The following is a 16,236-nucleotide window of genomic DNA, read 5'->3' on the forward strand; positions in this document are numbered from 1 at the left end:
TCCCTCCCCTCTCCCCCTCTCCTCCCCTCCCATCCCCCTCTGCCCTTCACCCTCTCTCTCTCTCCCCCACTTTCTCCCTCTCAGCCCCTCTCTCTCCCCCCTCTCTGCACCCTCTCTCCCCACCCTCTTCCTCTCTCTCACCCACTCACCCACACACCCACCCCCCGGGTCACTGCGCAGCATATAATTTGATTACTGATGGCCCCTCTCTAACCCAGGAGTTAGTATTGATTTTGACAAAATAATTACTGGTTGAAGACCCCGCCCCAGGAGCGCATTCACTCTCCTCCCTGTTAAATGACTGATATCAAGACCTTCACTCTACACTAGCTGAGTGGTTGTGTCTAATCTGAATAACCGCAGTACTGGAAAATATTCAGCTTATCATTTGGCAGTGGCCCCCCTGTGTGTGGCCTTGGAATGTTCCGGAGAATGGATCCAGTTTTAAACTGATACGTGGTTTTATTGACGTTGAAGGAATGTGTGTCCAGCTCAACTGGTGAGAAGACAGATGGCAAAGAGAGTCTCCCAGTCACTACATACAACATAGAACCATGACGTGCTGACCTTTTAACTTACTTCAAGACCAGTCTAACCCTCACTCCCACGTAGCCTCCATTTTCCTATCATCCACATGCCTAAGAGTCTCTAAGATAGACTCTTAGATAGTTAAACTCTAGGTAGAGTGGATGTGGAGAGTACGTTTCCTATAGTGGGGGAGCCTAAGAACAGAGGGCAGTCTCATTATTGAGGGATGTCCACTCAGAAGAGAGAATTTCTTTAGCCAGAGGGTGGTGAATCGTGGAATTCAGATGGCTGTACATGCCAAGTCATTGGGTATATTTAAAGCAGAGGTTGATCGGTCCCTGATTAAGCAGGGCATCAAATGTTACAGAGACAAGGCAGGAGAATGGGGTTGAGAGGGATAATAAGTCAGCCATGACGTTATGGTGGAGAAGTCTCGATGGGCTGAATGGCTTAATTCTGCTCCTATATCTTATGGTGTTATAGTGTCCCTAACATATCTGCCTCTACAACCAATGCAGGCAGCTCATGCACTTACCACTCTCTGTGTAAAAAAACTCACCTCTGACATCCCCTCTATACTTCCCTCCAGGCAGCTTAAAGTTTTGCCCTGGGGAAAAGTCTCTGACTGTTCACGCGTTTTCTGCCTCTTATCATTTTATATACCTCTATCAGTCACCTCTCATCCTCCGTTGTTCCAGAGAGAAAGGTCCTGGAACTCTGAACCTATGCTCATAAGCCATGCTCTGTAATCCAGGCAGCATCCTGGTAGATCTCCTCTACGCCCTCTCTAAAGCTTCCACATCTTTCCTATAAGGAGGCAACCAACACTGAACAGAATATTCCATGCGTGGTCTAACCAGGGTTTTATAGAGCTGCAACATTACCTCATGGCTCTTGTCTACCTGCCTGTGTGTGTGTGCCCGTCACGGAGAGAGACCACAGTGTTTCGGAAGACATTTGGCTCTGTCAAGTGGCAGCGGGGGTTACAATAGTTCTGGGAATTGTTATTGGGAGGTAGTAGATTCAAGGAGGACTGGATTCTGTACTAAATGTGCATTGGCCCACATGGAACATTTGACCCCCACCCCCACTGCAAACTGTAGTATTAACAATGCCCTTCCCTGCTCCCACCCAGATGCTGCGATTAGTGGCCCCCGGCCGGCAGACCAACTAATCTAAGCCCAAGGTGAGAGAGGAGCTGAGACCTGTTCCCCAGAAGGAACAGTGTAGCTTTATGTATCTCCCAGGAGGGTTTAACATTTTGTTCCAGAAACATCTGCAAAATCCGATAATCCCTCAGTACCAGCCCTCCCACGGTGTGACCCTCCCTCGGTACCACCCCTCCCACAGAGTGACCCTCCCTCGGTACCACCCCTCCCACAGTGTGACCCTCCCTCGGTACCACCCCTCCCGCAGTGTGACCCTCCCTCGGTACCACCCCCCCCACACAGTGTGACCCTCCCTCAGTACCACCCCTCCCACAGTATGACCCTCCCTCAATACCTCCACTCCCTCAGTGTGACCCTCCCTCGGTACCACCCCTGCCACAGAGTGACCCTCCCTCGGTACCACCCATCCAACAGTGTGACCCTCCCTCAGTGTGACCCTCCCTCAATACCTCCACTCCCTCAGTGTGGCCCTCCGTCGGTACCACCCCTGCCACAGAGTGACCCTCCCTCGGTACCACCCCTCCCACAGTGTGACCCTCCCTTGGTACCACCCCTCCCACAGTGTGACCCTCCCTCAATACCTCAACTCCCTCAGTGTGACCCTATCTCGGTACCACCCCTCCCACAGTGTGACACTCCCTGTACCACCCCTCCCACAGTGTGACCCTCCCTCAGTACCACCCCTCCCACAGAGTGACCCTCCCTCTGTACCACCCCTCCCACAGTGTGACCCACCCCTCAGTACCACCCCTCCCACAGAGTGACCCTCCCTCGGTACCACCCCTCCCACAGTGTGACTCTCCCTCAGTACCACCCCTCCCACAGTGTGACCCTCCCTCAGTACAACCCCTCCCACAGTGTGACCCACCCCTCAGTACCACCCCTCCCACAGTGTGACCCTCCCTCAGTACAACCCCTCCCACAGAGTGACCCTCCCTCAGTACCACCCCTCCCACAGTGTGACCCTCCCTCGGTACCACCCCCCCCCCCACAGAGTGACCCTCCCTCGGTACAGCCCCTACCACAGTGTGACCCTCCCTCGTAACCACACCTCCCACAGAGTGACCCTCCCTCAGTACCACCCCTCCCACAGAGTGACCCTCACTCAGTACCACCCCTCCCACAGTGTGACCCACCCCTCAGTACCACCCCTCCCACAGTGTGACCCTCCCTAAGTACCACCCCCCCACAGTGTGACTTTCCCTCAGTACAACCCCTCCCACAGTGTGACACTCCCTGTACCACCCCTCACACAGTGTGACCCTCCCTCGGTACCACCCCTCCCACAGAGTGACCCTCCCTCAGTACCACCCCTTCCACAGAGTGACCCTCCCTCGGTAACACCCCTCCCACAGAGTGACCCTCCCTCAGTACCACCCCTCCCACAGAGTGACCCTCCTTAAGTACCACCTCCCCACAGTGTGACTCTCCCTCGGTAACACCCCTCCCACAGTGTGACCCTCCCTCAATACCTCAACTCCCTCAGTGTGACCCTCCCTCAATACCACCCCTCCCACAGTGTGACCCTCCCTTGGTACCACCCCTCCCACAGTGTGACCCTCCCTCAATACCTCAACTCCCTCAGTGTGACCCTCCCTCGGTACCACCCCTCTCACAGTGTGACCCTCCCTCAATACCACCCCTCCCACAGTGTGACCCTCCCTCGGTACCACCCCTCCCACAGTGTGACCCTCCCTCGGTACCACTCCTCCCACAGAGTGACTCACCCTCAGTACCACCCCTCCCACAGTGTGACCCTCCCTAAGTACCACCCCTCCCACAGTGTGACCCTCCCTCAGTACCACCCCTCCCACAGAGTGACCCTCCCTTAGCACCACCCCTCCCACAGTGTGACCCTCCCTCGGTACCACCCCTCCCACAGTGTGACCCTCCCTACGTACCACCCCTCCCACAGTGTGATTCTCCCTCAGTACCAGCCCTCCCACAGAGTGACCCTCCCTCAGTACAACCCCTCCCACAGTGTGACCCTCCCTTAGCACCACCCCTCCCACAGTGTGACTCTCCCTCAGTACCACCCCTCCCACAGTGTGACCCTCCCTCAGTACCACCCCTCCCACAGAGTGACCCTCCCTTAGCACCACCCCTCCCACAGTGTGACCCTCCCTCGGTACCACCCCTCCCACAGTGTGACCCTCCCTACGTACCACCCCTCCCACAGTGTGATTCTCCCTCAGTACCAGCCCTCCCACAGAGTGACCCTCCCTCAGTACAACCCCTCCCACAGTGTGACCCTCCCTTAGCACCACCCCTCCCACAGTGTGACCCTCCCTCGGTACCACTCCTCCCACAGAGTGACTCACCCTCAGTACCACCCCTCCCACAGTGTGACCCTCCCTAAGTACCACCCCTCCCACAGTGTGACTCTCCCTCAGTACCACCCCTCCCACAGAGTGACCCTCCCTCAGTACAACCCCTCCCACAGTGTGACCCTCCCTCGGTATCACCCCTCCCTCTCGCTTATTTGACGAATGTTGTGAATTGAGAGAGATGCGCTGTGTTCAGGGAGGGGAAGCTCTGGTCGGTTGCAGGGAGGGTGGGCTGCGCGGCCTAGAGTACTCTGTGCATTGTGAATTGGCGGAAGTTGTTTCCCTGGCAACGCACACATCTGTACTTCCTACTGAAATTCCTTGCTACTGATTATTGAGCTGCTGTGTGGGTGAAGAGGACATCCTGAGCACGGCGAGTGCAGTGATGTGTGAGGGACGGGATGCTGGACTCTCAAGACAGAGACTGACACTGAGTCACGTACACACTGGAAGGCCCATCATCCAGTGCAAGGTCCCTGCACCCCTGACCGACTAAGGCACTGTCAGAGCCAGAAGGGGCTGTGGGACTGGGGCACACATTGGGTTAAACCTAAGGCACAGTCCTTTACCCCTCTCCATTCCCACACACGCTCCCCTTGGTTTTATCCCTTCCTTCCCCCTTCCCCTCCCACTCTCCCTCTCTGCCCCTCAACAAATTCAGGTCACCCTCCATTTTGCCCCTCTGCTGCTGCCTCTTGCCCTCATCCCTGTCCCTCCATCTCTTCCTCATCCTTCCCACTTCCTCATCCCTCCCTCAATCTTATCCCTCCTTCATTCTCCATGACATATTCCTCATTACTCTTACCCCCACAGCTCTGCCCTCCCCTCCCTCATTCTTCCTTGGCCCTCTCCCTCCTCCTGCCATCAATCCATCGTTTTGCCCCCGGTGCCCTCTGCGGGGGGAAGTGATGTATGTGGAGGTGAGACTTCACTAATCTTTGTGCTGTCTGTGTCCATGCAGAGCACCCTGTTAAACGTGAGTGGCATTTATATCAAGTCCCTGGTTCCTGACTCGCCAGCCGCTGGATGTGGAAGGTTGCATCTGGGAGACCGAATCCTGGCCGTCAATGGAACAAGTCTGGTCGGGATGGATTATCACAGGTCAGTGTCCCCAGGCCCCAGGCTCCGATGTCAAACACGTAGTACAGCGCATCAGAAACCCATTCAGCCCTCGAGCCTGCTCACCAAACCAGGATCCACCTCAACACTACTTTTATGAAATCACTAAATCTCTCCTTATGTGGCAGATCCGCCATCCCAGGAAACAGCTGGGGCAAATTTTGTTGTAGCCCCTCTACACCACATACATCCTTTTGTGATGAGGAGGTTCAGCCGGTCCACATTTCCCCAGATAAGGTCAGACCAGGCTCCTGTACCATTACTGTGAGACATTATATCTCCTGTACGGCTCATAGAGTAGTACAGCACAGAAACAGGCCCTTCGGCCCATCTAGTCTATACCGAAACAATTTAAACTGCCTCCTCCCATCAACCTGCCCTCCATACCCCTACCATCCATGTATGTATCCAAATTTCTTTTAGATGTTGAAATCAATGTTGCATTCACCACTTACACCGGCAGTTGATTCCACACTCTCACGATTCTCTGAGTGAAGAGATTTCCCCTTATGTTCCCCTTAAACTTTTCACCTTTCACCCTCAACCCATGACCTCTAGTTGTAGTCCCACCCAACCTAGTGAAAAAAGCCTGCTTGCATTTACCCTATCTATACCACTCATAATTTTGTTTACCTTTATCAAATCGCCTTTCAGCTTCTATGTTCCGAAGAATAAAGTCCTAACCTATTCAGTCTTTCCTTACAACTCAGATCACCCAGACCCGACAAAAATTTTCTGTACTCTTTCAATCTTATTCACATCTTTCCTGTAGGAACAGTGGTGCTAGAAAGTTTGTGAACCCTGTAGAATCTTCTCTATTTCTACATAAAAATTATGTAAAATGTGATCATGTGATCAGATTTTCATGTAAGCCCTAAAACTACATAAAGAACTCAAATAAGTAACATAAAACATTATACTTGTTCATTTATTTATTAAGAAAATGGATCCAATATTACATGTATTTGTTGGAAAAAGTACGTGAACCTTGGGGCAATGCCTTCTACAAAAGCTAATTGGAGTCAGGTATTCCAATCAATGAGATGAGATTGGAGGTGGGTTGTAGAGGTGCCCTGCCCTATAAGAAAGACACACACAGTCAGGTTACTGACAGAGCCTGCTCTTCTCAAGAAAGATCTGTTCATGTGCACTATACCTCGATCAAAACAACTTCCAGAGGACCTTAGAAGAAGAATTGTAGAGATGCATGAAGCTGGAAAAGGCTACGAAACATTTCTAAAGACCTAGTATTCATCAGTCCACAGTAAGAGAAATTGTCTGCAAATGGGGGAAGCTCAGTACTGTTGCTACTCTCTCCAGGAGTGGGCATCCTGCAAAGATCACACTAAGAGCACAACATGCAATGCTGAAGGAGGGGAAAAAGAACCCAAGGATAACAGCAAAAGACCTGCAGAAATCTCTAGAACTTGCCAAAATCTCTGTTCATGTGTCACTATAAGAAAAACACTAAACAAGAATGGTGTTCGTGGAAGGACACCATGGAGGAAACCACTGCTCTCCAAAAAAAGAACATTGCAGCAAGTCTCAAGTTTGCAAAAGACCACCTAGATGTTCCATAATGCTTCTGCAACAATATTCTGTGGACAGATGAGACAAAAGTTGAACATCTTGTTAGAAATACACATTGCTATGTTTGGAGGGAAAAAGGCACTGCACACCAACACTAAAACCTCATCCAAACATGGTGGAAGGAGCATCATGGTTTGGGGCTGCTTTGCTGCCTCAGGACCTGGACAGTTTGCAATTGTTGAGGGAACAATGAATTCAAAATTATATCAAGACATTTTACAGGAGAATGTCAGGGTAGCAGTCTGTCACCTGAAGCTTAATAGAAGTTGGATAATGCAACAAGACAACGATCTGAAAGACAAGAGTAAGTAAATCAACAACAGAATGGTTTAAAAAGAAGAAAATTTGTGTTTTGGAATGGCTGAGTCAAAGTCCTGACCTTAATCCTATAGAAACGTTGTGGAAGGACCTGAAGCCAGCAGTTCATTCAAGGAAGCCCACCAACATCCCAGTGTTGAAGCAATTTTCTAAGGAGGAATAGCCTAAAATTCCTCCAAACCAATGTGCAGGATTGATCAACAGTTACCGGAAACATTTGGTTGAAATTATCGCTGTACAAGGGGCTAACAAAGGGAGTGGACAGTTTACTCTACAAGTATGTGAAGAGCAAGAGGATAAGACGTAAGAGAACAGGACCAATCAAGTGTGACAGTGGAAAAGCGGAGGAGATAGTGGAGGTACTTAATGAATACTTCGCTTCAGTATTCACTGCGGAAAAGGAACTTGGCGATTGTAAGGATGACTTGCAGCAGACTGAAAAGCTTGAGCATGTAGATATTAAGGAAGTGAATGTGCTGGAGCTTTTAGAAAGCATCAAGTTGGATAAGTCACCGGGACCGGATGAGATGTACCCCAGGCTACTGTGGGAAGTGAGGGAGGAGATTGCTAAGCCTCTGGCAATGATCTTTGCATCATCAATGGGGATGTGAGAGGTTCCGGAGAATTGGAGGGTTGCAAATGTTGTTACCTTATTCAAGAGAGGGAGTAGAGATAGCCCAGGAAATTATAGACCAGTGAGTCTTACTTCAGTGCTTGGTAAGTTGATGGAGAAGATCCTGAGAGGCAGGATTTATGAACATTGGGACAGGCATAATATGATTAGGAATAGTCAGCATGGTCGTGCCTTACGAGCCTGATTGAATTTTTTTGAGGATGTGACTAAACACATTGATGAAGGTAGAGCAGGAGATGTGGTGTATATGGATTTCAGCAAGGTATTTGATAAGGTACCCCAAGCAAGGCTTTCTGAGAAAGTAAGGAGGCATGGGATCCAAGGGGACATTGCTTTGTGGATGCAGAATTGACTTGCCCACAGAAGGCAAAGAGTGGTTATAGACGGGTCATATTCTGCATGGAGGTCGGTGACCAGTGGTATGCCTCAGGGATCTGTTCTGGGACCCCTACTCTTCGTGATTTTTTATAAATGACCTGGATGAGGAAGTGGAGGGATGGGTTAGTAAATTTGGTGATGACACAAAGGTTGGGGATGTTGTGGATAGTGTGGAAGGCTGTCAGAGGTTACAGTGGGACATTGATAGGATGCAAAACTGGGCTGAAAAGTGGCAGATGGAGTTCAACCCAGATAAGTGTGAGGTGGTTCATTTTGGTAGGTCAAATATGATGGCAGAATATAGTATTAATGGTAAGACTCTTGGCAGTGTGGAGGATCAGAAGGATCTTAGGGTCCGAGTCCAAAGGACACTCAAAGCTGCTACGCAGGTTGACTCTGTGGTTAAGAGGGCATACGGTGCATTGGCCTTCATCAATTGTGGGATTGAGTTTAGGAGCCGAGAGGTAATGTTGCAGCTATATAGGACCCTGGTCAGACCCCACTTGGAGTACTGTGCTCAGTTTTGGTCGCCTCAGTACAGGAAGGATGTGGAAACCATAGAAAGGGTGCAGAGGAGATTTACAAGGATGTTGCCTGGATTGGGGAGCATGCTTTATGAGAATAGGTTAAGTGAACTTGGCTCCTTGGAGCGACGGAGGATGAGAGGTGACCTGATAGAGGTGTATAAGATGGTGAGAGGCATTGGTCGTGTGGATAGTCAGAGGCTTTTCCCCAGGGCTGAAGTGGCTAGCACGAGAGGACACAGTTTTAAGGTGCTGGGGAGTAGGTACAGAGGGGATGTCAGGGGCAAGTTTTTTACGCAGAGAGTGGTGAGTGTGTGGAATGGGCTGCCGGCGATGGTGGTGGAGGTGGAAACGATAGGGTCTTTTAACAGACTCCTGGGTGGCTACATGGAGCTTAGAAAAATAGAGGGCTATGGGTAAGTCTAGGTAGTTCTAAGGTAAGGACATGTTCAGCATAGCTTTGTGGGCCGAAGGGCCTGTATTGGGCTGTAGGTTTTCAATGTTCTAATTACTGAAAGTGAAGGTTCCCATACTTTTTCCAACAAATACATGTAATATTGATCATTTTTTGCAATGAGTAAATGAACAAGTATAATGTTTTTATGTTAGTTATTTAATTGGGTTCTCTTTATCTAGATTTAGGACTTATGTGAAAATCTGATCATATTTTAGGTCATATTTATGCAGATATAGAGAAAATTCTACAGGGTTCACAAATTTTCTGGCACCACTGTAGGTGACCAAAACTGCACACACTGCTTCATATTAGGCCTCACCAACATCTTGTACAACTTTAGCGTAACATCCCATCTCCTGAACTCAATACGTTGATTTGTTGATATAAATGACAAACAACAACTGACCCAGCACTGATCCCTGCAGCACACCACTAGTCACAGGCCTCCAGTCAGAGAGGCAACCATCTACTATACTCTCTGGCTTGGCTTCTCCCACAATTTACTACCTCATCTTGAATGCCAAGTAACTGAACCTCCTTGACCAGCCTCCCATGCGAGACCTTGTCAAATGCCTTACGAGAGTCCATGTGAACAACGTCCACTACCTTTCTTTTCTGCTGTCATCCCTGCTAGTGTCCTCTTTCAATCAACTTTGGCCAGATCCTCTCTCATGCCTCTGTAATTCCCTTTACTGTACTGTAATACTGATATATCATCTTCATCTTCTCCCTCTCAAACTACAGGGTGAATTCAATCAAACTACCTCCTAACAGTTCCTTTACCTTAAGCTCCCTAATCAAATCTGGTTCATTACACAACATAAACAAGAGAAAATCTGCAGATGCTGGAAATCTGAGCAACACACACAAAGTGCTGGAGGAACTCAGCAGGCCAGACATCATCTACGGAAAAGAAGTATATTCGACATTTTGGGCCGAAACCCTTCGGCAGGACTGGAGAGAAAAAGCTGAGAAGTAGATTTAAGAGGTTGGGGGAAGGGAGAGAGAAACACAAGATGATAGGTGAAACTTGGAGGGGGAGGGATGAAGTAAAGAGCTGGGAAATTGGTGAAAGAGACATAAGGCCATGGAGGAAAGAAAAGTGGGGGCAGGGTATGGGCAGAGGAGCACCAGAGGGAGGTGATGGGTGGGCAAGGAGATAAGATGAAAGAGGGAAAAGGGATGGGAAATGGTGAAGGAGGTGGGTGGGGGCATTACCAGAAGTTTGAGAAATCGATGTTCATGCCATCAGGTTGGAGGCTGCCCAAATGGAATATAAGCTGTTGTTCCTTCAACCTAAGTGTGGCCTCACCATGACAGTGGAGGAGGCCATGGATGGATGTATTGGAATTAAAATGGGTGGCCACTGGGAGATCTCGCTTTTTCTGGCAGATGAAGCATAGGTGTTTGGCGAAGAGGTCTCCCAGTCTATGTCAGGTCTCACCGAGAGCAGCGAACACAGTTTTATGGCCCCAATAGACTCACAGGTGAGGTATCGCCTCACCTGGAAGGACTGTTTAGGGCCCTGAATGGTAGTGAGGGAGGAGGTGTAGGGGCAGGTGTAGCACTTGTTCCACTTGCAAGGATAAGTGCCAGGAGGGAGATCAGTGGGGAGCGATGAATGGACAAGGGAGTCGCGTAGGGATTGATCCTGCAGAAAGCAGAAAGTGGGGTGGTGGGGGGAGGGAAAGATCCCTGGGCTCCTCCACTGTCATGATGAGGCTGCACTTAGGTTGGCAGAACAACACATTGTATTCCATTTGGGCAGCCTCCAAACTGATGGCATGAACATCGATTTCTCAAACTTCCTGTAATGCTCTTCACCATCACTCCCTTTCACCATTTCTCATTTCCCTCATCTTATCTCTTCGCCTGCCCATCGCCTCCCTCTGGTGCTCCTTACCCCCATCCCATTTTCTTTCCTCCATGGTCTTCTGTCTCTTTCACCATTCAATTTCCCAGCTCTTTACTTCATCCCTCCCCCTCCCAAGTTTCACCTATCACCTTGTGTTTCTCTTTCCTTTTAAGTCTACTCAGCCTTTTTTCTCCAGTCCTGCCCAAGGTTTCGGCCCGAAACATCGACTGTAGACGCTGCCTGGCCTGCTGAGTTCCTGCAGCGTTTTGTGTCTGCTGCTCGGATTTCTGGCCTCGCCTTGCTGCTTCTGTACACTGGCTCTTAGTGAGCTGTGTACAGGGGTACTTACAAACCCTTTCAGCACAACATTCCCAATGCACACCACTGAACAAGCTGCCCACATTGCAGGTCTCTCCTCCCTGCTTCACCCCATCCTAACCACTTCACCCAGCTCTCTCCAATCCCATCTCCCACCCCTGCGGTTTTCGGAGAGTATGATCAGTCAAAGAGAGCAGACAGAGTTTTACTCTCTCATCTGGTTTTGGTTCTTATGAGCAGAACTTCTGGGGTAGTCCCTTTAAACAGAGCAAGAGGTTGTGACTTCTGACATTCCCAATGTTTGAGACCACGTACGGACATGGGAATTTTGACTATGATGGACTGTGAGCTGGCATAAGCTTGTGCATGGGACTGCTCTGTATATCACACTCCTTGTCAAGTCAGGCACATGCCAGCTTGGAAAATCTGAGGGCAGCGGGACAGCCCCCAGTGACTGTCCGTCCTCCTCAGCTGGGAGACTTAGAGAAGATCCAGTGCTTGCAGAGAGCAGGAGTGAGACCAAGGTGACCAACCAGTTCCACAGTGTGCAGGTCACCAGTTGGTGAGGGAGCAGTATGCTCAGAGGAGCCCTGTCCCAGTGCAACAGTTATGCCCAGCTCTGCTGATATGTTGCCTCCCAGGTGCCAGGGTCAGGGACGTCTCAGATAGTGTCCACAACATTTTGGAGGGGGAGGGAGAGCAGTCAGACATCTTGGTACATATTGGCACCAATGACATAGGAAGAAAAAGCAAAGAGGTCCTGAAAAGAGATTTTAGAGAGCTAGGTAGAAAGCTGAGAAGCAGGACCTCCAGGGTAGTAATTTCTGGATTGCTGCTTGTGCCACGTGCCAACGGGATGATTTCGCAGATAAATGTGTGGCTGAGAAGCTGGTACAGGGGGCAGGGCTTCAGATTCTTGGATCATTGGGATCTCTTCTGGGGGAGGTATGACCTGTCCAAAAGTCACGGGTTGCACCTGAACTGCAGGGGGACCAATATATTCACGGGAAGGTTTGTTAGAGCTGTTGGAGAGGGTTTAAATTAATTTGGCAGGGGTTGGGAACCAGAATGAAGGGACTCAGGATAGGACAGATGGTAAAAAAGCAGAGGTAGCATGCAGTCAGACTGTCAGGAAGGGCAGGCAGATGATTGGACTTAGTCACAGCTAACAGGGTGAGTATCAAATCATTAGGGATGCAAAATCAAAAAGGGTAGCAAAAACAATACTCAAGGTGTTGTATCTCAATGCACAGAGTATAAGACATAAGGTGGATGATCTTGTTGCACTATTACATGTTGCCAGATATGATGATGTGGCAATCACTGAATCGTGGCTGAAGGATGGTTCTAGTTGGGAACTGAATGTCCAAGGTAACATGTTGTTTCAGAGGGATAGGAAGGTAGACAAAGAGGGAAGTGTGGCTGTCCTGGTAAAGAATGGTATCAAATCAGTAGAAGGATATGACATAAGATCGGAAGATGTTGAATCCTTGTGGGTTGAGTTAAGAAACTGCAGGGGTAAAAGGACCCTGATGGCAGTTATATACGGGCCTCCCAACAGTGACTGGGAGGTGGACCACAAATTACAACAGGAAATAGAAAAGGCGTGTCAAAAGGGCAATGTTATGATAGTCGTGGAAGATTTTAACATGCGGGTCAATTGGGAAAATCAGGTTGGTAATGGATCTCAAGGGAGTGAGTTTGTTGAATGCCTGAGATAGCTTTTTAGAGCAGTTTGTCATTGAGCCTACGAGGAGATCAGCAATACTGGTTTGGGTGTTGTGTAATGAAGTGGAGGCGATTAGGGAACTTAAGGTAAAAGAACCCACAGGAACTAGTGATCACAATATGATCGAGTTCAACTTGAAATTTGAAAGGGAGAAAGTAAAGTCTGAGAAGTGAGTGCAGTTACTATTTCAAGGGAAACGGTGCTCAAAAAGCTGAAAGGCATAAGTCATCCAGACCAGATGAACTTCACCCTAGGGTTCTGAAAGGGCATTAGAGATTGTGGAGGCATTAGAAATGACCTTTCAAAAATCATTGGACTCTGGCATGGTGCTAGATGACTGGAAAATTGCAAATGTTACTCCATTCTTTAAGAAAGGAGGAAGACAACGAATGGAAATTATAGACCAGTTAGCCTGACCTCAGTGGTTGGGAAGATGTTGGAGTCAATTGTTAAGAATGAGGTAGGTGATGGAGTACAAGGACGAGATAGGACAAAGTCAGCATGGTTTCCTTAAGGGAAAAACCTGCCTGACAAACCTGTTGGAATTCTTTGTGGCGATTACAAGTAGATAGATAAAGGGGATGCAGTGGATGTTGTATATTTGGACTTTCAGGAGGCCTTTGACAAGGTGTCACACACGAGGCTGCTTACAGAGTTAAGAGTCCATTGTATTACAGGAGAGTTACTCAGATGGTTAGAGCATTGACTGATTGGAAGAAGACAGCGAGTGGGAATAAAAGGATCCTTTTCTGGTTGGCTGCTGATGACTAGTGGTGTTCCGCAGGGGTCGGTGTTGGGACCACTTCTTTTTATGCTGTATATCAATGATTTAGATGATGAAGTAGAATGCTTTGTTGCCAAGTTTGCAGGTGATACGATGATTGGTGGAGGGGGATGTAGTGTTGAGGAAACAGGTAGGATGCAGAAGGACTGAGATTAGGAGAATGGGCAAGAAAGTGGCAAATGAAAGATTATGTTGGAAAATGCATGGTCATGCACTTTGGTAGTAGAAATAAATGTGCGGATTATTTTCTAAACGGGGAGAAAAATCCAAAAATCTGAGATGCAAAGGGACTTGGGAGTCCTTGTGTAGAACACCCTAAAAGTTAACTTGCAGGTAGAGTCGGTGGTGAGGAAGGCAAATTCATTTCAAGAGGTCTAGAATACAAGAGCAGGGATGTGATGCTGAGGCTTTATAAGACACTGGTGAGGCCTCACCTTGAGTATTGTTTTTGGCTGCTCATCTTAGAAGAGATGTGCTGGCATTGGAGAGGGTCCAGAGGAGGTTCACAAGGATAATTCCAGGAATGAAAGGGTTATCATACGAGGAACATTTGATGGCTCTGAGTCTGTACTCACTGAAATTTAGAAGGATGAGGATGGGATCTCACTGAAATTTTTCAAATGTTGAAGGGTCTAGACAGAGTAGATATGGAAAGGATGTTTCCCATGGTGGGAGAGTCTAGGACAAGAGGGCACAGCCTCAGGATAGAGGGGCGTCCATTCAAAACAGAGATGCGGAGAAATTTCTTTAGCCAGAGGGTGGTGAATTTGTGGAATTTGTTGCCATATGCAGTGTGGAGGCCAGGTCGTTGGATGTATTTCAGGCAGAGCTTGATAGGTTCTTGATTGGACATGGCATCAAAGGTTACGGGGAGAAGGCCGGGAAATGGGGTTGAGGAGGAGAGAGAAAAAGGATCAGCCATGATTAAATGGCAGAGCAGACTCGATGGGCCAAGTGGCCTAATTCTGCTCCTATGTCTTATGGTCTGACCAGCTTTCCTCAGGGGAGCACTGGTAGAGTCCCTGAGAGAGGAGGTGTCAGTTCCTCCTGCAAAGAGTCCACCTACACCGTCCCACTGAGACTCCACAACTTCTCTCCCAGTTGTCAGTGGAGGATGCAACCAAAAAGACCTGCAGACACATCCTTTGCCGGTCAGTGAGATCTGTGACTGCGAGGACTGTGTTGACACTGTAAGCTGAGGGAAACTCCTCGGTCTGCTCACACAAAGTCATCAGCTTCCTCCAAAGCTGATGCAGAAGTGGGGCTGCGGTGGAGGTGTGCAACTGTCCCTGACGTATTCCTCTCCCAGAGCAGAAGGCAGCGTCACGGACACGTTGCTTCCAAAGTGTGTGTGTGTCTGTGTCTGTGTGTGTGTGTTCTTGCATGTGGGGCTTGCTGTCTGAGGGTGTGTGTGAGTGTGTTAGGTGTGCCAGATTGGCCTCTCTTCTGGGGAAAGTATGACCTATACAAAAAGGATAGGTTGCATCTGAACTCGAGGGGGACCAATACCCTTGTGGGCAGGTTTGCTAGAGGTGTGAGGGAGTGTTTGATGGCTCCCAGCCTGTACTTGCTGCAGTTTAGAAGAATGAGGGGGTGGGGGATCTCATTGAAACCTATCGAATATATACAGAGTGGATATGAAGAGATGTTTGCTATAGTGGGTGAGTCTAGGACCAGAAGGCTCAGACTCAGAATATAAGGATGTTCCTTTAGAATAGAGGTAAGGAGAAATTTCTTCAGCCAGGGAGTGATGAGTTGGTGGAATTCATTGCCATAGATGGCCAAGTCATTGGATATATATTTAAAGTGGGGATTGATTAGTTCTTGATTAATAAGGACATCAAAGGTTACAGAGGTTGAGAGGAATAATAAATCACCATGATGGAATGGTGCAGCTCTCAACGGGTCAAAAGGCATCATTCTGCTCCTACGTCTTATGGTCTTATTGTGAGTGTGCGTGTTCGTGCATACGTGTGCACGTGTTCATGCGTGTGTGTGTGTTTAACTCTGTTGACCCTCTCCTTTCTTTGACTTAGTGGCCGTGATTTGATCCGATCGTCAGGGGACTCGCTGTGGCTGCTGGTGGCCAGGACTGATTCGCAGGCGGCAGTAAAGGTGTTAACATCGAACTGCTGACACAGGGCCCACGGAGCTCCCAGAGGGAAGTGTTGACCCGGGACTTCCCTGCATTTGTATCTCAGTTACTGACGCTGACGTGAGTGAGGAGGACGAGCTCCTGGGGCAGTCAGAGGAGAGTCTGCATAAGGAAAACCCCACCGCCACTGAGGGCTGGTAGGCAGTGACCATACCGGCACCAGGCTAGGGAACGGCTGCTGTGGGGACTGGACAGCATCAACAGTGCATTTCACTGCAAATTTCAAAGTTAATGCTTCTTTTGCCTTATCTGAATGTTTGTTACTGATGTTGTTGCTTCACATGGACACACGAGCTGTGGCCACAGCCACTTCTATCCTGTATTAATAAATCCAGTATTATGGTGCAGTTA

General features: G+C 49.0%; 1 protein-coding gene across 4 annotated transcripts in view; it reads left to right on the top strand.

Moving 5' to 3' along the window:
• radil2a (Ras association and DIL domains 2a) overlaps window positions 1–16,236 on the top strand; it is a 128,049-nt gene extending 111,813 nt beyond the window's left edge. For all 4 annotated transcript variants that reach the window (XM_072242264.1, XM_072242265.1, XM_072242266.1 and 1 more), the window contains exons 15-16: window positions 4,986–5,125; window positions 15,767–16,236. In XM_072242264.1, the coding sequence (XP_072098365.1) occupies window positions 4,986–5,125; window positions 15,767–15,866 (240 nt within the window). In that variant the 3' untranslated portion in view covers window positions 15,867–16,236. The remainder of the gene's footprint in view (window positions 1–4,985; window positions 5,126–15,766) is intronic.

Source organism: Mobula birostris, chromosome 24 (genome assembly GCF_030028105.1).
Source record: "Mobula birostris isolate sMobBir1 chromosome 24, sMobBir1.hap1, whole genome shotgun sequence".
NCBI lineage: Eukaryota > Metazoa > Chordata > Chondrichthyes > Myliobatiformes > Myliobatidae > Mobula > Mobula birostris.